The sequence below is a fragment of the Pararge aegeria genome, chromosome 27, assembly GCF_905163445.1.
Source record: "Pararge aegeria chromosome 27, ilParAegt1.1, whole genome shotgun sequence".
In the NCBI taxonomy this organism is placed as follows: domain Eukaryota; kingdom Metazoa; phylum Arthropoda; class Insecta; order Lepidoptera; family Nymphalidae; genus Pararge; species Pararge aegeria.
Genome location: NC_053206.1, coordinates 6,901,216 through 6,927,384, shown reverse-complemented (window position 1 = coordinate 6,927,384; position 26,169 = coordinate 6,901,216). Strand labels below are relative to the sequence as shown.

Genomic DNA, 26,169 nt, shown 5'->3' with positions numbered 1-26,169 from the left:
CACAAATGTTTAACGATTCCCTAAGTTTGACATCCCTTTGTAGACGCCAGCACGCTCTAATGTTTTTAGTGTCAAATGGTGCAAGCAGCGTCACGAGTGTTAAACCATTCACTAAGTGTGACATCACTATGTAGACGCCAGCCTCCTGTTTATAGTGTCAAATAGTGTCAAAAGGTGCATCTTGACGACAAAACCGTCGAGAACGTACCTAAGTTAAACATCACTGTGTAGACACCAGCTCCGTCTAGTTTAGTGTAGTGTCTTCAAATTTTATTGTATTAGTTTGCAGAATTTTGTTATTATTTAGATATATTAAATATCCTTAGTAGTTATTATGAAGTATATTGTACCTTTATTTGACCTATACCACAATTAAATCATCTTACTCACATCCTGGGGTAGCTTCAAGAGATCTCTTATAGAGATAAGCTTTCCTTTGTACACTTCAGGTATCTTACGTGCACAATCATAATTTATGGTACATAAATAATAAATAATATGTTGTGGCAAATGGTGCAAGCAGCGTCACAAGATCTTTGTGCAGATAAGCAGATACCTATGACGTAACCAACTAGACGCCACCCCACTAAAGAATCCATTATAAAATGGTGCAAGCAGCGTCACAGGTGTATAAACACTCACTTGTAGCCGAACTCTTCGAGCAGATACCTCAGCACGGGCGGCAGGATAATACTGCCAAACGCGGACCCCGACATGCATATCCCGTTGGCCAATCCGCGCAGTCGGACGAAGTATGACGTCACTATGTAGACGGTGGGCGGGAACGCCAACCCCGCTCCCGTGCCCACCATGGCGCCGAAACTATAAATATATTAAAATGTTAGTCACGAAGTTTTTTTATTATTCTATTTACACTTTTAAGTAGACAAAAAGCGGTAAAAAAAATATTGTTTTCATAACGTACACAGATTTTTTCAGTTAAACATTACCCGTACAATACCTGCCCGGAGTTTGGAATTGCTGTGAAACGCATATAACTCCGAAAGGTTACGTTAAAGGTTCGTACTAGGAATCAATTTATTCCAAGTCTTACCCCAAGTTATTTTCAGTTGTCTGCAATTTCACATGGTAATAAGTGGCCATAAACTCTATTCTGGTAGCTGGCTTAGCTGTATAATTGTTAAAGCCACGCTTAATTGTATAATTGTTAAAGCCACGCTTAACTGTATAATTGTTAAAGCCACGCTTAATTGCATAATTGTTAAAGCCACGCTTAACTGTATAATTGTTAAAGCCACGCTTAATTGCATAATTGTTAAAGCCACGCTTAATTGTATAGTTACTAAAGCCACGGAAAAAGCTTCCTACCAAACCAGACCAGAAGCAATTCTGATATTATAAATATTAAAAAAAAAAAAAAAAAACCTTGAGACCGCAATCCTCACCACTACGCCAGGGCGGTCTGATAAATGGTACGCCAGGGAGGTCAAAAGTCGAAAAGTCAAATATTTCTTTGTTCAAATAGGCACATAGATGGCACTTTTGATGCGTACATTACATGTAAAATATGACATAGGAGTGTGTTGATGGCGATAAATAAATTCGACAACTTACAAAGCTACGAGGGTTCCAAACGCGCCCTGGTCCAAGAAGAAGCCCACAACAAACTTAGCCGGTTATTTTTTTTCGTTATCACCATCTCACAATGTCATTTAAAAACTATTAAAGAAGCAACCTGGTTGGAGCAATAATTTACACCCAAGCATTTTTATCGTTAACGTAGTCCTTAATCTTAATATATATAAATCTCCAGTCACGATGTTTGTCCGCGATGGACTCCTAAACTACTGAACCGATTTTAAATTAAATTGGCACACCGTGAGCAGTCTGGTCCAACTTAAGAGATAGGATAGCTTAGATCCTTAATTATAGTCGCAATTTTATTTTATTGCAAATTATTTGTCTATAATTAATTGGCAGTCACATGTTATATATATATAATACTATACTCATTTAAAGCTTAGCGATACTGAATGCTTTAAAAATACAAAATCAAACGCAGACGAAGTCGCGGGCAACAGCTAGTAATATAATATAAATGGTACGCCAGGGAGGTCTGATAAATGGAAGATGAACTCACCTGAAGTACAAATAGCTGATGGAGAACGCCCAACTGCTGAAGATCATCCCGAATGCAGCGAAGCTCCCGCCAATGAGGGTCACGGTGCGGTACGACCACTTCACGGAAAGGATCGACGATATCGGACCTGGTACCAATTAAGTAAAATTAGTTGAGGGTAAGGGGTTGCTATATAGGCTTATGTTTGTATACTCATTGAGAGTAGCGGTGCGCAAGCAAAGCCGAAGTCGCTCACCACCCACTTTAACAAATTTTACAGCTGAAGGTTTATTTCAATATTTTAGCAGACAACGTAAACATGGTATGCTAAATAATGGTACGATTTAACATAATATCATAAAATTTCAGTTTAACAATTAATCTGGACATAGGTCCTTTGTAGGAAGTTCCAAATTCCACTGTATTGTGCCGCTTGGATCCAGCGGCTACCCGCGACACGCTTAATGTCGTCTGTCCACCTCGTTGGGGGTCGACCAACGCTGCGCTTACCAGTTCGGGGCTGCCATTCCAGCACCTTGGGACCCCAACGTCCATCTTTTCTCCGAACTATGTGCCCCGCCCATTGCCACTTCAGCTTCGCGACTCGTTGAGCTATGTCGGTAACTCTGGTCTTTCTTCGAATCTCCACATTTCTGATTTGATCGCGCAGAGATACTCCGAGCCTTATTTCGAGGCCCATAGGGAGGGAGGAAAAAAAACTTGGTCCGTAATTTTACAGTATTAGTGGTTTTTCTGTTGTCCTATTTTGAATAACTTTACAACCCGCAGGGCGAGAATGTAGCGTTTCCCGCCCGCAGATACCTACCCAAACTACTGTAAAGGAAGTAGCATAACGCGACGATGCCCGAGGAGGCGGACGCACTGGCCTGGAACAGGTCGTTGAATTCCAGAAGTAGGACCCCGAACGACTTGATAGTTCCCGGGATCAGGATGTTCACCAGCGTCGCGCCTGGAATATATATGAAAAAACTCATATGTTTACTTATGCACTTATGAAATGAAATAATCTTTATCCAGCTAAATGTGGTAATTTTTGCCATAGGAATATGGCGTGCAAATATTTTTTAACAGAATTATTAGGGAATATTCCTTTAAATATAGTGTAGTAAGTGGCTGGTAGATCCAATAACCAAAATAATTTATTAATACTGATTGATTTGAAATATCGGAAATTTAATTATTTATTATTTACAATTATTTGATTTGAATTAAGTAGCAAAAGGTATTGTATTACAATACGTAGGCTTAAATAAATTTAGAATTAAAATAATAAATTTGTCAGTCTAAAGATCTAAGATCTAAGACAACATACATGAATGTTTTTTAGTGTCTGGGTGTTCATCTGTATATAAGTAAATATGTATATGATTTATAAAAATATTCAACAGTCATATTAGTAGCCATAACACAAGCTACGCTTACTTTGGGGCTAAATGGCGATGTGTGTATTGTCGTAGTATATTTATTTATATTTATACGTTAATTGGTCCATTTATATAATCAGAGAGTTTGTAATATGACGCTTAAGATGCAGATTTTTCCAAAATGAAGTAAAACAACATATCGAGCTATCAGCCGGTGGACTTGGAGCGGTTTCGCACTGCATCCGATCCTAATCCGTGGAAATACGTGGCGAAGACGTCATAGAACTATTTGTATGCTGGATTACGCACTAGATTTATTTATTTATTTAAAAAATAGTTTACAAAAAAAAAAACTATTTGTTCGTCAGAAAACTACCCAGGTTTGTTATATATGCTAAGAGAGAATCAAGTCTAGGTACGTTAACAGAACATTATTGCCAGTCACTCATGATCATTTTTATACACAACATGTTAAATGTTGTGTATAAAAATGATCATGAGTGACTTGAAAAGAAGGATTTCAGTTTTTTCTTAACATCACGATGATATCGTCTCCTATATCAGTGGGCAATTCATTAATTAGGCGAAGAACTATGTAAACGTTCGATCCGACTTTTAAGTGATTATGCAGTCTAATATATTCGCGGGCTAACCTTTGTGGGGTATAGCAGTTATTTTGAACCCGTAACCTACATAATATGTATTGTATATTATACATGTGTTCCGACTGTTCTATTTTTGCTTTACCACCACCCATGGGCGGGAAAGTAATGTTTCCCACCTGAAGTTTTAGTGGGTCAAGTAACTGCAATTTCATTGTAGTCAGAACTACGAGCAAGACGTTATATGCCTTCTTGGTTTAATCCCACGTTATGCGACCACACATTACGTGGTATAAAATCAAGAAGGCACATAACGCGGAATAAAAAAAAGGAGACACATCACGTGGCATATGGGCAAGTAGATATAACGCGGGTTAAGTGCAAGAAGACATATAACCTGGGATAAGGGCAAGGAGACACATAATGTGGGATAAGGGCAAGAAAACAGATAAAATGGGATAAGGGCAAGGAGACCCATAACGTGGGATAAGGGCAAGAAAACACATAAAATGGGATAAGGGCAAGGAGACACATAACGTGGGATAAGGGCAAGGAGACGCCTAACCTGGGATAAGGGCAAAAAAACACATAAATTGGGATAAGGGCAAGGAGACACATAACGTGGGATAAGGATGGGGAGACGCAAAACCTGGGATAAGGGCAAGAAAACACATAAAGTGGGATAAGGGCAAGGAGGAGATGTAGTGATGAATTAACACAGTTTTTACCTACGAGCACGCACCATCCCCACTTTCCATCCGGTGGTACCATCTCCCAGTCCCGTTCAGGCGCCGGCCCGATGGTGAACCGACCACCACCCACGCCGCCTTCATCCTCCACGGGAAGTTTCACTGGAAAACGAAAAAATAAAAAAAATTGGTATCGTGATCGTCAGCTTATTAAAAGTTGAGCTTTTTGTAACAGAGCTCGTCCGGGGAAGTACTAACGGCGTGCTCATTTTTGCCGCTAAGCGGCAATGCTGTGTGTGTTCAGGTCTGAAGGGCGTGGTTGCCGGTGTCAAATTCAAACTCAAAGTTTCTTTATTCATGTAGGCCTATCACAGGCACTTATGAAGCGTTCATACATATATGTTTACATAATTGTAAGGGGATGGTGATAACTTCGTACGCCAACTCAAACCTAAAGCTACGAGGGTTCCAAACGCGCCCTGGTCTAAGAAGAGCCCACAACAAACTTAGCCGGGTATTTTTTTTTGTTATTACCATCTCACAGTTTATTCATATTGAGCTATGAAGCTAGAGCAATTCACACCCAAGCTTTTTTATCGTTCAAGTAATCCTTAATGTTGTAATAGGTCTAATATCTTTTTTGACGGCCGATTAGCGCTGTTTGCAGCGACCCTGCATTCTGAGCCCAAGGCCATGGGTTCGATTCCCACTACTGGAAAATGTTTGTGTGATGAGCATAAATGTTTCTCAATGTCTGGGTGTTTATATGTATATTCTAAGTATTTATGTATATTATTCATAAAAATATTCATCAGTCATCTTAGTACCCAAGCTACGCTTACTTTGGGGCTAGATGGCGATGTGTGTATTGACGTAGTATTTTCATTTATTTATTTATTTATTCTCATTATTTTTTTCTCTCTCACAAGTCATTACAGCCACGTGGGGCTTAACACCTAAGCGACGGGTTTATAGACACATACATGTTTCCTGGCATGCCCTACAGAGTATTGATCTACAGATACGCCATCTGCTCGCCCTCCAATTATACAACGTGTAAATGAAAACCGAAATATTACTCCACGGGCTTTAGAGATACGTTGTTCACGGTCTCTTGAGACGTATCTGTGATTTTTTTTTTGACGTGACAACGTCTTATAATTCGATGGAGCCTGCTACACGCACGAAAAAACATGTCGTATACGGCGTTACCTCGCTCTGAGGCGTTCCATTCACGGCTTGAAGTGCAAGCGAGAGCGCGGAACGAGCGACAAAGAGGCACAGTCGGCCTCCGCGTTCGACATCTGTCTCTGTCCTACTTGAGTGAGCGATGCGTCCGCGTGGACAGCTTCTATACAATAATACATTTACATGTTTTCGGCAAGGATGAAGTGCAGTGAAAAGTGAATGTGGTGTCAATTGTTTATAGCAACGATAATATCTATCAAACAAATAAAATTAAAATTTTCTTTTGAAAAATGCAACCATTCCATCAGTATTTTCTTACGACGTTGTCACGTTCAACTATCGTCAGTAAGCCGACTTTACAGACAACCAATTTTTTTAATAAATAAATATACCACGATAATACACACATCGCCACCTAGCCCTAAAGTAAGCGTAGCTTGTGTTACGGGTACTAAGATGACTGATGGATATTTTTATGAATAATATACATATAACTGTTGCCCAAACGACAAGGGCACCTATCCTACGCATAATTTCAAACATAAATATATTATCAAGCACGAAGCGACCAGGTAACAACGAAATGAGATAACATGTCTCCATCTTATCTTTGCCTTTACAATGCGCAAACAACTTATAGAAATTATAATCGAGGCCTATCAAACTACTACTACTTGCCGCTGATGTTTATCTATTCGATAAAGAATTGAACTTTAATTCTTTCCAAGGGATTCCCGAACAGTTATATCTATTTCAAATATAGAGGCCACAGAATTAGGAGCGTACAGAAACCGTGTACACGACTGATATGGAAGCATCAAAGTCCACTCCTTTTTAGTAGGGTTTTTCGAACAGGCGGTTAGTCACTCCATTCTATTTAGCAGTTGACAGTAATTATGATAATCAAATCCCCGGTTTTGTGCCGCTTGCTGTATTTCTGCTTCCCATTAAAGTCGCCATGCACCATAAAGAAGACCAAAGAAGATTTCCAGTACGGCAAGAATGGTCAGGGGACCACTATATCCCCGGGGAAAGGAGAAAAACTCTCGGAGCACTGGCACACAAGTGGAAATAATATCCAAACAATATATGTGCATTAATAAACGGGCGTATAGTCAAAGTCAAAAATATCTTTTTTCAAGTAGGCCCATAGGTGGCACTTTTGATGCGTACATAAGAATTACACGGTAGTGAGATGATGGCGATAACCACATTCGTAAACTGAAAACTAAAGCTACGAGGGTTCCATACGCGTCCTGGTCTAAGAAGAAGCCCACAACAACCTTAGCCGGGTGTTTTTTTTTTTGTTATCACCATCTCACAATGTCATTTAAAATTATTGGAAGAGCAACCTGGTTAGAGCAATAATTTACACCCAAGCTTTTTTATCGATTACGTAGTCCTTTATACTATAATAGGACTTTTCTATAAGCTTACGTTTAATACAAACTTTGAAAATTTTAAGAGACATCTCCAAGATGTCAATTGGTAGTTTATTGTACAATTGTATCCTTTAAACGAATTATGAATTTTATGTAACCTAGTATATTGCACTGTAAGTTTATTCTCACTTCTAATTTTTAAATTATTGCAGTCACATTTTTTCTTAAATTTAGAAATGTTTTTATGAACGTATACATTAAATTTTAAAATGTGTACTGACTATACACTGTCATTATTTTTTTTTTAAACTTCTCCTATTCCATGTTCCGGTGATTTAGAAAGTGGGCACGTTAATTATATACGTCAGGGGATATAATCGGGGGATATAATTTTTGTCTCCTCTGTCATCGGTTGATACGATGATGGTGCCGCGTCGATCCAGCAGCTACCTGCGACGCGCTTTATGTCATCTGCCCACCTCGTTGTGGGTCATCCGACGCTACGCTTACCAGTGTGGGGCTGCCATTCCAGCACCTTGGGACCCCAACGTCCATCCTTCCTCCGAACTATGTGCCCCGCCCATTGCCACTTCAGCTTCGCGACTCGTTGAGCTATGTCGGTAACTTTGGTTCTTCTACGAATCTCCACATTTCTGATTTGATCACATAGGGATACTCCGAGCATAGCTCTCTCCATCTCCCGCTGAGTGACGCTGAGCCTTGTGAGGCCCATAGTTAGCGACCATGTTTCTGAATCGTTTTTTAATGTTTTTTCAAGTGCGTACAAGCATGTAGTACTGTAGTCACCTGTGGGGTGGCTCTGCCAAGTACCTGCTTGAAGCTTTAGATTCGGTGGATCGTCGCACCAGGAGAATTATAGGCGACAATTCGTTAACGCAGGCGAAACTACATAGTTTCCAGCACCGACGCAATGTTGCCTGTTTATCGGTTTTTTACCGGATATACTTCGGTGAGAGTGCTCAGGAACTTCACAATCTTGTTCCTCCTTCCCCGTTCTACCACGTGACAGAACAGCGAGACACCGTGACCGTGTCGATCAACACGCACGAAACGTTTTTTATCCACGTCTCTGATACGTACCGCTAGGATGTGGAACGCCCTCCCGCCAACTGTGTTTCCTGCCACGTATAATTTGAGTACCTTCAAGGCTAGAGTGAATAGGCTTTTTCTAGGCAAGCGTGCTCCAACCTAGACCTCATAATTGCTTTCTTACGGATATGATTGTCGTCAAATGCTGGCCTATCGTTAATAAAAAAAAAAAAAAAAAGAACCACAGGTCATCACTGGCAACACGCACTGTGCCAGTAAAGATCATACCTTATTTATGGTGATAAATGTTCCAAACGTGTCCAACCATAAATTCCGCGAGTGTGAAGTAACGTTGTCGTTGTTTTTGTTGTGTTGTAGAGTACTTTTGTAGTGCATAATAAAAATATTACCTTCATTTATTATCATTTGCGCAGAGTGGTGACGGCAGATGAGAATGATTCATTCCACCAGACCAGACCAGAGAAAATTCAGATATTATTAATATCCAAAATAGCCCCACTGCCGAGAAGCGAACCCGGGACCTCCATCTAAAAACCACAGCGTTCACCGTGCGTCAAAATAGGTACATTTTCGAGAATAAAAACATACAAAAAAAAACTGATCTCTCTGATAAATGATTCCAATCCTTGACACGCAATGAATATATCATAATAATATGTATTATAATTTTCAATATTTCGCGATCTCACCTTAATTTATTCAAATATATTATAAAGCATCTTCTACTGTATTTTTGTTTGGTTGAACGCACTTACATGAGGAACTAATGATAGAATTAAAAAATATTATATTAAATCATTTATTTCTCTCCGTATTCATTCTCTTCTATTCTCTTTTCGAGCGGGTGAAGATCATTATCTACACCCATGTACACCCAACAATAGAATATCGTCATAGTAAATAAAAGCTGTATTTGACAGTTTGACAGTTCAAAAATAGGAGTGCTCCAATCGTCACCAAACTTAACAGGATTATTCGCCAGGTCAATCCGGAGATTGCCTGAAAGTTTCATTGAAATCGGTCCAGCCGTTTCGGAGCCTATACGGAACATACCCACACACTTTCTCTTTTATATATATATATATTACATCACGCCACACTACGACCAATAAATAGGAGCGGAGCATTTAACCTTTAACGTACAGCAGATTTTATGGTGACACTCCAATTATTTCCTAGTAAATCTTTGTACAGTTATTGCACTATAAGTATTTTCGTGAACAGACAAACAAGAAGAGTGAATAGGCATCATATAGACAATCGCGTCTCATCCACAGGCTTCATCAGCAGGGCTATAACGGGCAAGAGACATAAATTATATCCTCCGACAAGGGATCACAACATGAATGTTTTCCAGTGTCTGGGTGTTTATCTGTATATTATAAGTATTTATGTGTATTGTATTCATAAAAAAATATTCATCCGCTATCTCAGTACCCATAACACAAGCTACTCTTACTTTGGGGCTAGATGGCGATGTGTGTATTGTCGTAGTATATTTATTTATTTATTTATTTATAATTAACGTGTCCACCTGCACCGCTAGCATGGACAAGAGACAATTAGCCCGGCGAAAGGATAAAAATGTATCTTCTCCCACAGCTTTGTCAACTCTCAGAGCACTGGCGCACAAGTGGAAATAAAGTCAAAACCGTTTATGTCGTCAGGGGGGTAGGTACGAAAAATAACGATACCGGACTCTTACGAGGTCTCGTAATCGGAATGAGTTTCTGCGACTACCATTGTTTGTCGCGGGTAACGGGGAATCAGGGTTCGATTCCGGTGAGGGAGCCTGAGAAACTGCTACCACATCCAAGGAAGGCAGCAGGCGCGCAAATTACCCACTCCCTGCACGGGGGGGAGGTAGGGGGGGTAGGTAGTGACGAAAAATAACGATACGGGACTCTTACGAGGCCTCGTAATCGGAATGAGTACACTTTAAATATTTTAACGAGGTAAAATTTAAGGGCATTGAGGGTCTGGTGCCAGTGGTTGATTAGATGCACACACTATACTTTTTATAATTATCCTATACAACTCTCAGAGCACTGGCGCACAAGTGGAAATAAAGTCAAAACCGTTTATGTTGTCAGCGTTTAGAACAATATACTGGTTAAATTGACCAAAATCAACGCTCCTGGCTGAATGCTATATGACCGCCTTATCGGAAAACATTGGTTTTTACGACATTGTTTACTACGACATAAGCGACCACATTTGGTTAATGTTTTCGGAAAATTATATCTGTAGAACGACCGGTTCAGCTGTATTGTAAACCATTTGAATAGGTAAAAGTATCCACATCTGGCACAGTATAATGATCAATGGCTATTATGGTAAAAGTAATCAAAGTTCAGGCTCTTTTATAATTCTTAGAAACAATGCATGCCGTAGCCTCAAGACCCGCTTCGTCATATCTCTTAAGTCAGTTTGTTACTTATCTTTACACAAGACGCACCAAAACATATTGTTGAGTTAACTGTGAAAATTGTAAAATGTCGCAAAAAAGAAAACAAATCAATATCGAAGAAAAATCGCGTATTACATACATGTATTATCTTTCCTATTATATGTATATTCTAAGTATTTATGTATATTATTCATAAAAATATTCATCAGTCGTCTTAGTACCCATAACACAAGCTACGCTTACTTTGGGGCCACGAGGCGATGTGTGTATTGGCGTATTATATTTATTTGAATGAATGAATGATTTATATATTTCATCACATTACTTATATAAGTACAATATAATGTTGCTTACGGGATATTTTGTTACACAGTTATAATTTGGGGACTGATGCTTGAACTAGTGTTACAGTAAATTTATAAAGTGGGTAAATAAATAATTAAACTTTGATTAACAACCAATGTTCATGACAATGGTGGGTATTTTGATATAAATACGACTGCATTATCGATGCACCTCATCCCCCCGATGTCGTCGAGCCCTGGGGCTCTTCTCATGGCGAGCTTTCGCGCTCGCCCCACTCCCCCGGTGACGCCGTAGCAACCCCTTAGGTGGTTATCGGCAAGTGTCCTTCCGAAAAAGCAAAAAAAAAAAAGATGCACCTCAGTCCTACATGGACTCGAACGATGCAAAGATACCTCCCGGTGTCTTAGTCGTTTATGACTCCGTAAAACCTGTGTCTCATTAATAGATTTATATCTCATTTACAGAGAACTAGCTGTTGCCCGCGACTTCGTCTGCGTTTGATTTTGTTTTTTGATGTGGCATTCAATTTAGTTGTATATCTAAAAAAAAATAAAGTATTTAGTATCGCTAAGCCCTAAATGAGGTGTTTGCTGCTGTCCGCTGAGGAGTTCTGCCCTGTATCTCCAACCACAGTTTGGCCAAAATTAAACACATATTATAACCTATATATATTTAAATCGGTTATAATTGGTCGGAGTTATGGTGTAACATCGTCAAACACTCATCCCCTCTCCCAAAGGAACCGAGCTTAATGTCGGGATAAAAAGTATCCTATGTTACTTCTAACACTTCCAAGAATATGTGTACAAAGTTTCATGAGGATCTGTTAAGTAGTTTTTGCGTGAAAGTGTAACAAACAAACTTACATTGACATTTATAACATTAGTAGGAAGTAGGATTAGTAGGATATACATTGTTATCCCTTCCCCGGGGAAGATAATGGACTCCTACTTACGCTATCCGTGCTGGTAGCCTATCTACTAGGTCGCACAATTAATAATTATAAAAAAAGGGAATTGCTCTTAAAGTATCGATCTGAGAGTGACGTAAGTCAATAAGCTATAAATAAACCGCTGGACTTATGAACTTGGCTCAGCGCCAGCATGTGTCTGGAGTTGAAAATATGGAGAGGAACTCAAGAAAGATTTCAGACAAAGCCAGTGTAACCAACTCCGCGGCGAGGATATCAGGACAAATATATAAAAAGTAGGGTGTGCGTGTAACGTTTACGCGCGATTGAAGTAAACTTTGATTATTATTTATTGATGAAAGGGTAAAATGTAGCTGGGACTCCGCCATTTCATTTAATATCACTTTCACATTTTATAAATATTTTCGTTTGTTAAATAGAATAATTGAGAGTAGAAAATTAAAGGTTAGATTCATGTGACATGTCAATACAACCTTGTCATTGAATATTATAGAATAAAATTTATTAATAATTTATTTATTACAAAAGTAATAAATAAACAAAAAAAATTTAGAGATATTCAAAAAACTTTGCAATTTAATATATTTCTTATTGATTATGATATTTGCCACTGGCTGGCGTATAAGTCAAGAAGCGTGGAGTTTATATGACACATACTTACGACCAATCCAAATTATTATTTTTAAATAGCGGAAACTACACAGACGTCTGACGGCAACTAAAAGAACTATAACAACCATACAATTAAAACTATAGAAATAAAGCGAGGTTACTATACAATTGATGAATTAAAATTAACATTATTCCTGCCTTATCGACGATAGATGAAAATCTTATCGAATTAGTGTTCATCGGTCCTCGGTATATCTACAAAGTTTGAGCGAAATCAGACCGTTCGATGAGGGTCAAAATCAAGTTAAAAGGAGTCGGTTACAAACATAGAGACATGCAAACTTAGATTCAGGTGAAGCTCATAAAAAGCGTGAAAAATAAAGACCGTACACAGTGTTCGGATGCAAAGGCAGCCTTATCATTTAGGTGTGAATATTCCCGGGGAGGTTTAGAAAAATACCTTTGCATTAACTAATTGTAGTTAACGCCCTGAACCGCTAGCATGGGCAGAAGACAATTATACCGCCGGGGAAATGATAAATATTTATCTTCTCCCAAGACAGCATCCTTGATCGTTACGAAGTGAGGTTAGTTCCCCCCTCTGTCGCCCCATAGTACGCACGCATGACGCTCTCATTGATGGATTGAGACCATCTCATGCGACGCACAACACCACCGGTAACGGGAGCATTCGCGGGAAAGGAAAAGGAAAAAGTATCTAAATACTTGGACCTTGCTCACGAGATTACCGCCATGTGGAATGTTGAGTCGACCGTTGTTGTTCCGATCGTCGTTTCAGTCAATGGTCTTCTCGCGAAAAGCTTCGACCAACATCTCAAGAAGCTTTCGCTTGGTTGTTGGATCAAGGGTCGGATACAGAAGGCAGTAGTCCTTGAAACGGCGCGTATTGTGAGGAGGTTTCTCACTCTGGAGCCCTGACCACCGGTTGCTTGGGCATTCAAAAGCCCCGCAAGCGGAGGGTGGAAGTTTTTTTTTTTATAAATTTTTAATAGTGTTTTTTAATTTATTCTTAAGCATTGTTAATAATTAAAAAAAAAAAAAAGAAAAATAATAAATGATAGAAATAAAAATATTTATCTTCTCCCACAGCTTTATCAACTCTCAGAGCACTGGCGCACAAGTGGAAATAATATCCAAATAATATACGTGTATTAATAACGAGGGTAAACTTCTCCTATTCCATGTTTCCGTGCTTCAGCAGGTGGACACGTTAATTATATTCCTTTTCAGGGGATATAATCGGGGGATGTAATTTTTGGAGTTTACTCCTTAAAAATCGATTTTCATATATAAGGCGCCCGGTATGAGAAAAATGTGAGGAGTAAAATCTACTGATGAATGACCTCGTTACGGTTTCGCTTTGCGACGTTGCATGCCCGGCAACCGTGATGCGCAAACATGCAACGTCGCTTTCGTTTAACTAACTTATTTTTCCTATTTAAGTTACCAAGGAAACCGAATAATATCTAGATAAAGAAACAAACATAAATTTATAGGACAGAGTGAGATAGAAAACATTATACATTTTTTTACCTATTCTAGTTACCATGGAAACTAAATAATAAACATAACATGTATCCTAAGAGTTCAGATACTCTACATCCACCTCAATCTCTCGTAGGCTACTTTTAAGAAGTTACACTTCCGCCGTGTGTGAATAAGTTGCAATGATTTTTAATTTACCCTTTCATATGGTATTAATCTTTATTCAGCTAAATAAACCCTTTTTGTGTATGTTTCGACAATCGTACTTAAGGAGTAAACTCCAGTCGTGCGTCGGAGCTGACACACACTTTTTTGTCTCTTGCCTGTTCTCGCCCTGCTGGAGGGCAAAGGATTTTGTCTCTAGTCCTAATAACTTAGTAATGTTGAAATAAATTAAAAAAAAAAAAACGTTAGAAGTTATACTTCTTTTGGCGTATTTTAAAATTTCATTTGTCGCCTTATTCTATCTACATTTGTAGAAGACACTAAGAATGGAAAAAATGGCGTTATGGACCCCCTGCTAAAGCACGGGAACACGAATTGGGGAAGTTCACCCCCGTTTATAATCCCTACTAATATTATAAATGTCAATGTAAGTTTGTTTGTTACGCAAAAACTACTTAACCGATCCTCATGAAACTTTATACACATATTCTTGGAAGTGTTAGAAGTAATATAGGATACTTTTTATCCCGACACCAAGCTCGGTTCCTTTCGGAGAGGGGATTAAAGTGTTTGACGATTTTACACCATAACTCCGACAAATTACAACCGATTTAAATAATTATTTTTGTACTATAGAGGTTATAATATGTGTTTAATTTAGCCAAAACTTTGTGCAGATCTGATGAATGTAGTTTAAGATAGAGGACAGAACTCCTCAGCGGACAGCAGCAAACCCCTCATTTAAGGCATAGCGATACTGAATATAGTGGACCCCCGGTAGTCCGACAAACATTTTGCAGGGCAGTGTCGAACTCTCGAATTCGTCGGATTATAGAGTACTGCCTAAGACCCCCTATAGTCCGGATTTTTTTACAAAAGAGTACCTTGTAATCCGACAAATTACAGATCCAATGATAATTCTTTTCTTTTCTTCAGATTCTTTATACATACATATTATATATACATATGTACATATATGTACTCTGAAATACTAATTACACTTCATTATGTATGTCAAATAATAATCAAAAACTATGAATCAATTATGTAGTTTAAGAAGCATGCAAATATTCATCAATTTTTTTTTTGTTTAACAGTTTAACGGATTACAGGGGGCGCCGGATTAGACAGGGGCCGGACTACCGGGGGTTCACTGTACTTGAATGCCCATGCCACATCAAAAAACAAAATCAAACGCAGACGAAGTCGCGGACAACAGCTAGTTACACATATATTATTTGGATATTATTTCCACTTGTGCGTCAGTGCTCTGAGAGTTGATAAGTCTGTGGGAGAAGATAAATTTTTATTTTTTCTGCGGGGATATAATTCTTTCCTGCCCATTCTAGCTGTGCAGGAAGAGGTTAGCCCACCACGCTGGCGAAGTGGGGGTCCTTGACTGCAATTTCAACTTGTGGTGAGTGATGATGCAGTCCAAGTATTAATTATGTGATTTCCTGAGTATTAATTATATAATTTAATATATAACTTACCGTTTTTATCAAACTTCTCTATAGACATTCCCACTTTTTTTTTTTATTCTTTATACTTTTTAAACGATCATAACTGATGACTAAGTTGTGTTAAATGGTTGTTTTTTTATCATTGCGACAATACACACATCGCATCTAGATCCAAAGTAAACGTAGCTTGTGTTATAGGTACTAAGATGACTGATAAAAAAAATTTAAACAATATAAATAAATACCACAGAATTAATAACGTACAGAAACCGTGTACAAGACTAATATTGAAGCCATGAAAAACTACTCCACTTTAGTAGTGTTTCTCGAACAGAATAGTCACATAATTCCGTTTAAAAGTTGACAGAAAATTAATTAGCATCTAATGTTCTAAACACCTTTCCTAAATATAGTTTAACGGGTAGGTACATACCACGATAATATTTTTGGATTTGTCGATATTTCGACCGAGTTGCATGGATCATGAGTCCCGTCGTGACTACGATCCATGCAACTGAGTCGAAATATCGACAAATCTAAAAATATTATCGCCGTATGTACCCGTTGAACTATATTTAAGAAATGTTGATTAACCACGAAAATATTAGTTTAAAATTTTTAATTTCTAAACACCTTGTGCCCATTGGCCCACTTAAACACAAGAATTGAATTGAATGTTCTAAACTTTTACCGTGAAATGGGTAAAATGGGATGCGAAGATGTGCGCGGGGCGTTTTCACTGTTTTTGGATACAAAGCTGTGCATGCAGTAATGGCTAAATGAGGGTTCTGTATGTTCTTAACTCTGTGACAAATTCTCATAATTTCAATATTTAACTCTGAAATATCTAACTGCATTAACTATAGCGAAATATTTATCACTTATTTAATGAGGCTTGAGGTGTATAAATAGAATACAATATATTTGATCGCCGACTGGCGCAGTGGGCAGCGACTCTGCTTTCTGAGTCCATGGGCCGTGGGTTCGATTCCCACAACTGGAACATGTTTGTGTGATGAACATGAATGTTTTTCATGTGGGGGTGTTTATTTGTATATTATAAGTATTTATGTATATTATTCATAAAAATATTCATCAGTCATCTTAGTACCCATAACACAATCTTCGCTTACTTTGGGGCTAGATAGTATAATAAATTTTAAAGAAACAATCAAACCAAATCATTTATCTTTGTTTCGTTTCATGAGGGTAATGAATTTTCGTTCAAACATTATTATAAAAAACAACTGAAATATTGAAGAGTTGATCTGATTACTATTAATAATTAAAGTACATGTATGTCACTATATTTACAAAATTATTTTTTGCAAAGGTATTATTATTTAACTTTTTCACTTTTAAAAACTTCTTTTTTTTTTGAGGGTAGCTTAAGTAATTCGTAAGAACCATTTTGTTATTTTAATTTTACTTTAAAGTTTCACACAAAAATAGATGATTTATTTCCTTGAATGAACTGATTTCTTTATGATGATTTATATCACTTCAGACCGAGCAAATAAATGCCAATCATTTATTTTAAATACAAAAAACGAACGTGCATTACTAAAAACAACGGTGCACTGCTAAACAAAGGTTAAAAACTGAGATCGCGTGATATCATATGTATTTAACTGTAATTATTTTTGCATACCAATAAGTTTGAAAAAAAATATTATAACATACAAGTGGTTGCCCGCGACTACGTCTGCGTACAATTTCTGATAAAAACAATGTTCCCACAAAAAAATCATCCAAATTCAAAAAGGATTTTCAAAAAAAATTCAAAATTCATTTATTTCGAGTAGGCCTAATATAAGCACATTTCAAACGTCAAGTCAGTCTGTTTGTAGTGACTCTACCACCGGTTCGGAAGGCAGATTCTACCGAGAAGAAGCCGGCAAGAAACTCAGCAGTTGCTCTTTTCCAATATCAACAATTTACATTTTACATTTTAAAATTCATTTTTCTATCTTGTGAGAGATGAAAGCGGAGCCGGATGCTTCCAAGCAACCTTGTCATTAAGAAATTCATCAATTGTATAATAACCTCGCTGTAATAAAAAAAAATCTCAACCCCATTTCACCGCCTTGAGGTGGCGTGCATAAAGTTTATGATCAAGGTAGACATAAAGCAGGCAGATAGAATAAAATAGGAAATAAAATAAGAATAATAAAAATAATAAATTTAATTAATGAATTAATTAATAATAAATTATTTGCCGTTCTTGAGTTATAAATGGTGTAACTAACACAACTTTCTTTTATATATATATAGATTAATTAACCACAAATTTGTAACCTATAGATGGCAAACACGTATTGCATTTAAGATCCGCATTGAGTATTGAATTGTACTTTTACCAATTTAAACTTAAGAACCCATAGCAGATCAAGGGCCCTTTTGAGGAATTTGCTTCGGGCCCCGCGCTTGCTGAATCAGGCAATGTATATACCTACTTTTCTAATTATAAATATACATAAAACCTTTCAGCAATAAGCCGATAAACGTACTAATCCACATGTTACTGTAATTAACTACTATTTAATATATATATATATATATATATATATATATTTTTTTTTTAATTAGGGTAGGCAGTGCTTTTACTGATCCGATGCCTTCTATATTGTAATGTTTCTAACTCACCAAAACAAAGGAATTTGAGAGTGAATTTGATTTCCCAATTCGAAATTCGATACGAAATTCCCCGTCCTTTATCCACAAAGGACGGGGAATTTCGTATCGAATTTCGAATTGGGAAATCAAATTTTTTTTTAAGAAATTCACGTCAAAATCTTTTAAACCGTTCCAAAGACTTGCCAACAAACAGACATTTTAAGGTTTTTTTCTTTTATTTTTTTATATGTGTTTTTTTTGTCATGAAAATAATCATCCAAGTGCTATACGGCTGTTTCTTTAGCCTTATAGACAATGTGGCGCCAGACAAGAAGACAGCCACCCTACTTTCTGCACCTAAGGCCGTGGGTTCGATTCCCACAACTGCAAAAATGTTTGTGTGATGAACATTAATGTTTTTCAGTGCCTGGGTGTTTATCTGTATATTATAAGTATTTATGTGTATTTTATTCATCAAGATAATATTCATCAGCTGTCTTAGTACCCATAACACAAGCTTACATTGGGGCTAGATGGCAATGTGTGTATTGTCGTAGTATAAAAAAAGAAAAAAAATTGAATTGTATGTATACATATAGATGTATAGATATGTTATACGAAAAAGGACGTTATGCCTTAGACCCGAGAACACAGTTTCATTTAGATGGGTATATCAAACGATTAAAATAATTCAGAGTTATCTTGGTTAATTAATTAATTACAATTTTCAGTTAAAACTTACACGTGATCCTTTTGTATTTTCCGCGAGCCATTTTCACACTTCACTATTAAATAATTAATAATTTTATTTTAGAACACTGTAGGTAATGTTTTTTTGCATTGGTCTCTAAGAAAACACCGATTGACATTAACTATACACCATTGTATATATTGGTTAGAATCTCAGCACGCACCTCTCGATTTTCTAAGTTATGTGCGTTTTAAGTAATTAGTATGTCACTTGCTTTAACGGCCCACTACAAGGCACGGGTCTCCTCCCTCAAAGAAAATGGTTCAATCCGCAGTCCACCACGCTGGCCCAGTGCGGATTGGTGGACTCCACATACCTTTGAGAACATAATGTAGAACTCTCAGTCATGCAGGTTTCCTCACGACGTTTTCCTTCACCGTTGAAGCAAGTGATATCTTTATTACATAAAACGCACATACCTTAGAAAAGCTGGAGATGCGTGGTGGGATTCGAACTCGGCCCACTGAAATTGAAGTAGAGCTTCTACCCAATGCGCTATCACCGCTTCCATTTGAATAAAGAATGTATATTTTTCAACATCACCAGCTAATCGAAAAACACAGTTCCGACTTTCCGTCCTGTTTATTTCTAACCAACACAGTTATTAGATTTTTTTAATTATTTCACTTAATGTAAATATGCGAAATTACTTTAAGATACACCGTGTACAGTTTTAAAATTAATAAGTTAAATTAGAAGGTAATATTAGAGGTTAATGTTTAGACACATTCAACTGATAAACGTCTTTTTTTTATTTAGACTACCCTCAAATATAAGAAGTCATTCGAAGTGATAGTTTGGTCTATGGTTCCAATTCAGTAACACCATTATTAGAGTACGTACGAGTAAGTACCTTGTGCCCAGTTGGCACAGATAAAAGCAAATAAAAAAGAATCGAATTCAATCATAGTCCATTCTCTATAACTTGTCCAATATATTATTTTATTTTAGCCCACTTGACCAATGTTTTTACAAGATGAATGTTTTTTTTAGAGAAATGAGAGATCTGATATCCAAATTCTAATATTATAAATGTCATTGTAAGTTTGTTTGTTACGCTTTCACGCAAAAACTGCTTAACCGATCACCATGAAACTTTGTACACATATTCTTGGAAGTGTTAGAAGTAATATAGGATACTTTTTATCCCGACATTAAGCTCGGTTCCTTTGGGAAAGGGGATCAAAGTGTTTGACGATTTTACACCATAACTCCGACAAATTATAACCGATTTAAATAATTATTTTTGTACTATAGAGGGTATATGTATTTAATTTTGCCCAAACTTTGTGTAGATCTGATGAATGCGGTTGAGATAGAGCACAGAACTCCTCAGTGGACTGCAGCAAACCCCTCATTTAAGGCTTAGCAATACTGAATACTGTACTTTTTTTTAGAACTACAACTAAATTGAATGCCACATCAAAAAACAAAATCAAACGCAGACGAAGTCGCGGGCAACAGCTAGTTAGTAATAAATAATGCCACCAAAAACATTATGCAAAAAACTAGCCAAGTCTCGATGGAGCTGCTTGTTTATTACTAAAGAGTTATGAACTCTAGACAAAGTCGCGCCAAGGCTAAGGTTCCTTACTGTGATTTATTTATAACTATAGTAAATGTTGAGTAACTTGGACGTTGAAGGGTGCACAAGGGTACAAAACCAGGTGCTCCATGACATCATTGCATCAATATGCCGCCAGACTATTATCACAAGTAAGCGCACTATAACTTTCCCTCCAGATTAAACACTACGCGCATGTTATGCTATATTACGAAATGGCCGGAGTCGATTTTAGTACGTGACGTTTCAGTAAGCAACATTAAAATCATGTGACGCCCGTCAGTTTATTAGGTGCGCGTCGCGTAGCGTAGGTACTATGCGCGTGTCGGTCATTCATCTTCAATAGGGTTGTCATAAGTAAACACTCGTGAGTGTGTTCACTTATGACAACCCTATAATGTTTTTAATTCGAGGAGATAAATATGTTTCTTTTGTTTTAATATTTTGACAGGGTGATTACTTATGGAATATACTTATGCATCCTTGAATATTATTTCGTAATTATGTTACACATTGTATAGCCTATAGCCTACCTCGATAAATGGACTATCAAACACAAAAAGATTATTCCAATTCGAACCAAAAGTTCCTGAGATTAGCGCAAACAAACAAACTCTTCAAAGTCAAAGTCAAAGTCAAAAATATCTTTATTCAAGTAGGCCCACAGGTGGCACTTTTGATGCGTACATAAGAACCACACGGTAGTGAGATGATGGCGATAACCACATTCGTAAACTTAAAACTAAAGCTACGAGGGTTCCAAACGCGTCCTGGTCTAAGAAGAAGCCCACAACAAACTTAGCCGGGTGTTTTTTTTTTTTTTGTTATCACCATCTCACAATGTCATTTTAAATTATTAGAAGAGCAACCTGGTTAGAGCAATAATTTACACCCAAGCTTTTTTATCGTTTACGTAGTCCTTTATACTATAATAGGACTTTTCTATAAGCTTACGTTTAATACAAAGTTTGAACTTTTTAAGAGACATCTCCAAGATGACAATTGGTAGTTTATTGTAGAATTGTATGCAATTTCCTTTAAACGAATTATGAATTTTATGTAACCTAGTATATTGCACTGTAAGTTTATTCTTACTTCTAATGTAGTTCAGTTTTATAATATTACTAGCAACCCGCCCAGACTTCGTGCGGATACTGATGATACTAATATGAATGAATGAATGCACTTTTATTGTACACCACATAAACATATAGTAAAATTATAAATAAAAATTTAATAAAAAGTATACAATTTGGCGTCCTTATCGCTACATAGCGATCTCTTCCAGGCAACTAATATGGGGTGGTTAACTCATACTATCTCAAAAGGATTAGTCAGCGTACAAAAAGATCTTTGTATCTTTGCTTTTTCTACTATAATATTCCGATTTAATACATATTAACCGTCCTCTTGAATCACCGTGTCTGGTAGGTACTGGCAACTGCATTCAAATCCGTTACGTAGTTAAGATGTAAGCGTACAAACAGCGGGAGTGACTTTATTTTGTATTATGAACAAGTCTGTTCAGTTTCATAGTGTACACCGGCAGGAGAATTTGGCATTTTACATTTATGTTTATATTTTATTTGTAAATTTTACTTTTCATGTGAGTAAATTGTATATTGAACAAATTGTTATTCTATTTTATGTTTTTATGGTAATATTATAAATACGAATATTAATAATAAAGACAAGTTAAAGAAATAAAAATTAAAATGAAAAATAAGAGTAGATAAGCGAAAGTTAAATAGACACTATTTTACATCACGCGAAGTGGCTTCATTCTGTCCCGTACCTTTGAATGAATGAATGAATGAATACACTAAGGAAAATAGTAGTTACAGCGATATAAATACATAGCAAGAGAGTACAATTTGGTGGCCTTATCGCACATACACATACATAGCCATTTCTTCCAGGCAACCAATGGCGGAAAAGGAACCTTTATATATTAAAGGATCCAACGACATTACGTTTTGAATCCATATTAAAATATCAATACGTAGCATAACATCTGTTCGACGTAGGTATTACATGAAGTACGAAAATACTTCAATATAAAAATCCAAATTCTCCTACGGATGTACCTTTGACAAATTGCAGCACAGGCCAAGACGGCACGGGACCAAGATGACCGTATCTAAACGAATGGACATAAAAGAAGTATAGATATAACCTACCTTTTTTGGACGATTTCGCAGAAACCAGACCGTCCTCGTTCTGCGCGGGCACTATTATAACTTCATTCCGTTCTAGAAGCTTCTCTGCCGCTTCATCCATGAAGTCCTTCTCGGACCTGACCGCCGGAAGAGCCGCCATGTTGTTTATCACGAATGGAGTCTTACAAAATGGCGCATCACGTGTTTCCGGTTGCCCTAATGTTCTTGCATCTTCTGGAATGTGCTGTGCTATGTGGACATGTTATTGGCGGGTTTTTTTTTCTCAGTCTTCTTATTTTTGGCTGGCGTTTGCTTAATCTGCAAAGAGAACGGGATTTAAACAAATACTCAATCATTTTCAAATATAAGTAAGCTCCTGACTGCAATCCAGATTGGTAGCGGACTAAGTAGCAAGTCAAGTCAAGTCAAGTCAAATATTTCTTTATTCAAATAGGCACACAGATGGCACTTTTGGTGCGTTATTGTATACAAAATGTGTACATAGCAGTGAGTAGTGATGGCGATAACTAGAATCGTAAACTTAAAACTAAAGCTACGAGGGTTCCAATCGCGCCCTGGTCTAAGAAGAAGCCCACAACAAACTTAGCCGGGTGTTCTTTTTGTTATCACCATCTCACATTGTCATTAGAAAAAATTTAAGAAGCAACCTGGTTAGAGCAATTGTTTACACCCAAGCTTTTTTATCGTTTACGTAATCCTTTATACTATAATAGGACTTTTCTATAAGCTTTCGCTTAATACAAACTTTGAACTTCTTTAGTGACATCCCCAAGATATCAACCGGTAATTTATTGTGAAATTGTATACAATTTCCTTTAAATGAATTGCTTATTTTGTGTAGTCTAGTGTACTGCACTGCAAGTTTATTTTTGCTTCTAACGTTCAAATTATTGCAGTCACATCTGCAATAATTTGAACGTTAGAATTTAAACGTTAGTTAGCCTTCTGACGACTTCCCTAGCGCAACGGTAAGCGCTGTGAATTTAAGTAGGAGGTCCCGGGTTTGATTCCCGTCAGGCGCAACTTGGGAATTGAATTCTCTCTGGCCGTGGCTACTTACCACCCTTTTTATTTTTTTCGTCGTGGTGGAAAAGCTTTATTGCTACCTCCGACCCTTGGGCAGGACGGAGGTTATTTGGGACTCCCCCCTCTTATTTCCCCCGCCATGTCCCTCTTGTTGGCTTTGTTAGACGCGCTAACGAGGGGATCAGCTTGAACCCCCCCCTCCGGTGGGAATATATCTTTATATATATATATAAAAGAGGAAGTGTGTGGATATGTTCCCTATAGGCTTTGAAACGGCTGGACCGATTTCAATGAAACTTTCAGGGAATCTCAATCGGAGCATTCCTATTTTTGAACTGTCAAACTGTCAAATACAGCTTTTATTTACTATGATGATATTCTATTGTTGGGTGTACATGGGTGTTCACCCTTTTGAGAAGAGAATAGAAGAGAATGAATTAATGATGTAAGTTTATTGTTTAAATAAAATAAAGCAAAATCTAGCACGGCGAAGCGGGCTGGGTACTACATAAAATAAGTAATTAATTGAAAGGAAATTGAATACAATTTTACAATAAACTACCAGTTGATATATTTATTTTATTATTATTTATTTATAATCATTTCAACCAATTGACTTCCACTGCTGGACATAGGTCTTTTGTGGGGAGTTCCGAATTCCACGGTTCTGTGCCGCTTGCCTCCAGCGGCTCCCAGCGACTAGCCTGACGTCATCTGTCCACCTCGTTGGGGGCCGACCTACGCTGCGTTTACCGGTGCGGGGTCGCCATTCCAGCACCTTGGGACCCCAACTTCCATCCTTATTTCCGAACTATTTGCCATTGGCACTTCAGCTTTTGCGAATCGTTAGAGCTATGTCGGTAACTCAGGTTATTCTATGAATCTCCATGTCTCCATGTCCATCTCTTGTTGGCTTTGTTAGACGCCCGGGGAACCCGTTGTATACCACCCGGATGTCTACGGATTGTTGGGGTGTGGTGGGAAACCCCCCCCCCTCGGATCAGGACGGCTTGAAATCCCCCCCCCCCCCCCCCCCCCCCCGACTGTAGAGAGGCTCGTGTAGTGACGGGTAGCTAACCCAATAGCTACCCGCCGCCTCCCAATGAAGCTGGCGAGCTGGTTATTGGATATATGGATATATGGACATATGGATCTCCACATTTCCGATTTGATCACGTAGAGATACTCCGAGCATAGCTCTCTCCATCGCCCGCTGAGTGACTCGGAGCCTTTTTATGAAGCCTATAATATATAATATTAAATAATTTAGAAAGAGTTTTTTATTCACGAGCTATTAGAGTCGTTCAATTTGCAACATGCACTCATTTGAAGTGTATTACGATAAGTTAATTGTACCTATTAGCATTATAAACCGATTACATAAAGATATTTGCTCATTTGTCGACTCAACAGTCGACTCGACACCGTATCGACGACGCGTGACGGTTCAACGTCTTCGCCGACGAAGACTCTATCCGGACGTGGGTTCTTTCCACGGTCACGGGAGCGGTCGGCATTGAAACCTAGTCCAAAGGCCCTCTCAGTCCGAAACATCGACCTAAGCCGTTATCCGAGCCTCTGCACGAGGCACCCTTAGGTCGACGTCCCTCCTTCCCCCCGACGTCGTCGAGCCCTTCACGGGGTAGCACGGGCAGGAGACTTTTTTCCCGGGGACAGGGCAAAATGTTTATCTTCTCCCACTTATTAAATATTCTGCGTATGATAAATAAACGGGGGTAAACTTATCCTATGTTGCAGTTGGACACTTTTATTTTATCCCTTGTCAGCAAAGCTAGCATGGGCAGGAGACAATTATATACCCGGGGAAATGATAAAAATATGTCTTCTCCCACAGCTTTATCAACTCTCAGAGCATTGGTGCACAAGTGGAAATAATATCCAAATAATATATGTGTATTAATAAACGAGGGTAAACTTCTCCTATTCCATGTTCCAGTGCTTTAGCAGGCGGACACGTTAATTATATCTCTTTTTGTTTTGTTTTGTTTCCTAATAATAGATTAAGTTAAATTTTTCATTGTAACTTAGCTTTAAATATTTACTTTTAAAGGTTTATATTAACAGACTAATAATTAATTGTAAATAATTTATGAGGATGACTTTTTACATTTTAATGCATGCTGTGATAACCTTTACCTAAATAGTTGAACATTTACTATGTGTCTCATTCCAAAAAAAAGAGCAAGTTTGAATGTATCTACTGGTGGTAGTCCATTACAAA

The 26,169-nt window shown here is 37.7% G+C and overlaps 1 protein-coding gene across 3 annotated transcripts in view; it reads right to left on the bottom strand.

Annotated features, from left to right (window-relative positions):
* The window catches only part of LOC120635623 (monocarboxylate transporter 13-like), a 62,068-nt gene that overhangs the window by 16,984 nt on the left and 18,915 nt on the right, over nt 1-26,169 (bottom strand). For all 3 annotated transcript variants that reach the window (XM_039906651.1, XM_039906652.1, XM_039906650.1), the window contains exons 2-6: nt 22,902-23,198; nt 4,796-4,918; nt 2,907-3,050; nt 2,102-2,228; nt 643-822 (exon numbers count right to left, since the gene is read on the bottom strand). In XM_039906651.1, the coding sequence (XP_039762585.1) occupies nt 643-822; nt 2,102-2,228; nt 2,907-3,050; nt 4,796-4,918; nt 22,902-23,040 (713 nt within the window). In that variant the 5' untranslated portion in view covers nt 23,041-23,198. The remainder of the gene's footprint in view (nt 1-642; nt 823-2,101; nt 2,229-2,906; nt 3,051-4,795; nt 4,919-22,901; nt 23,199-26,169) is intronic.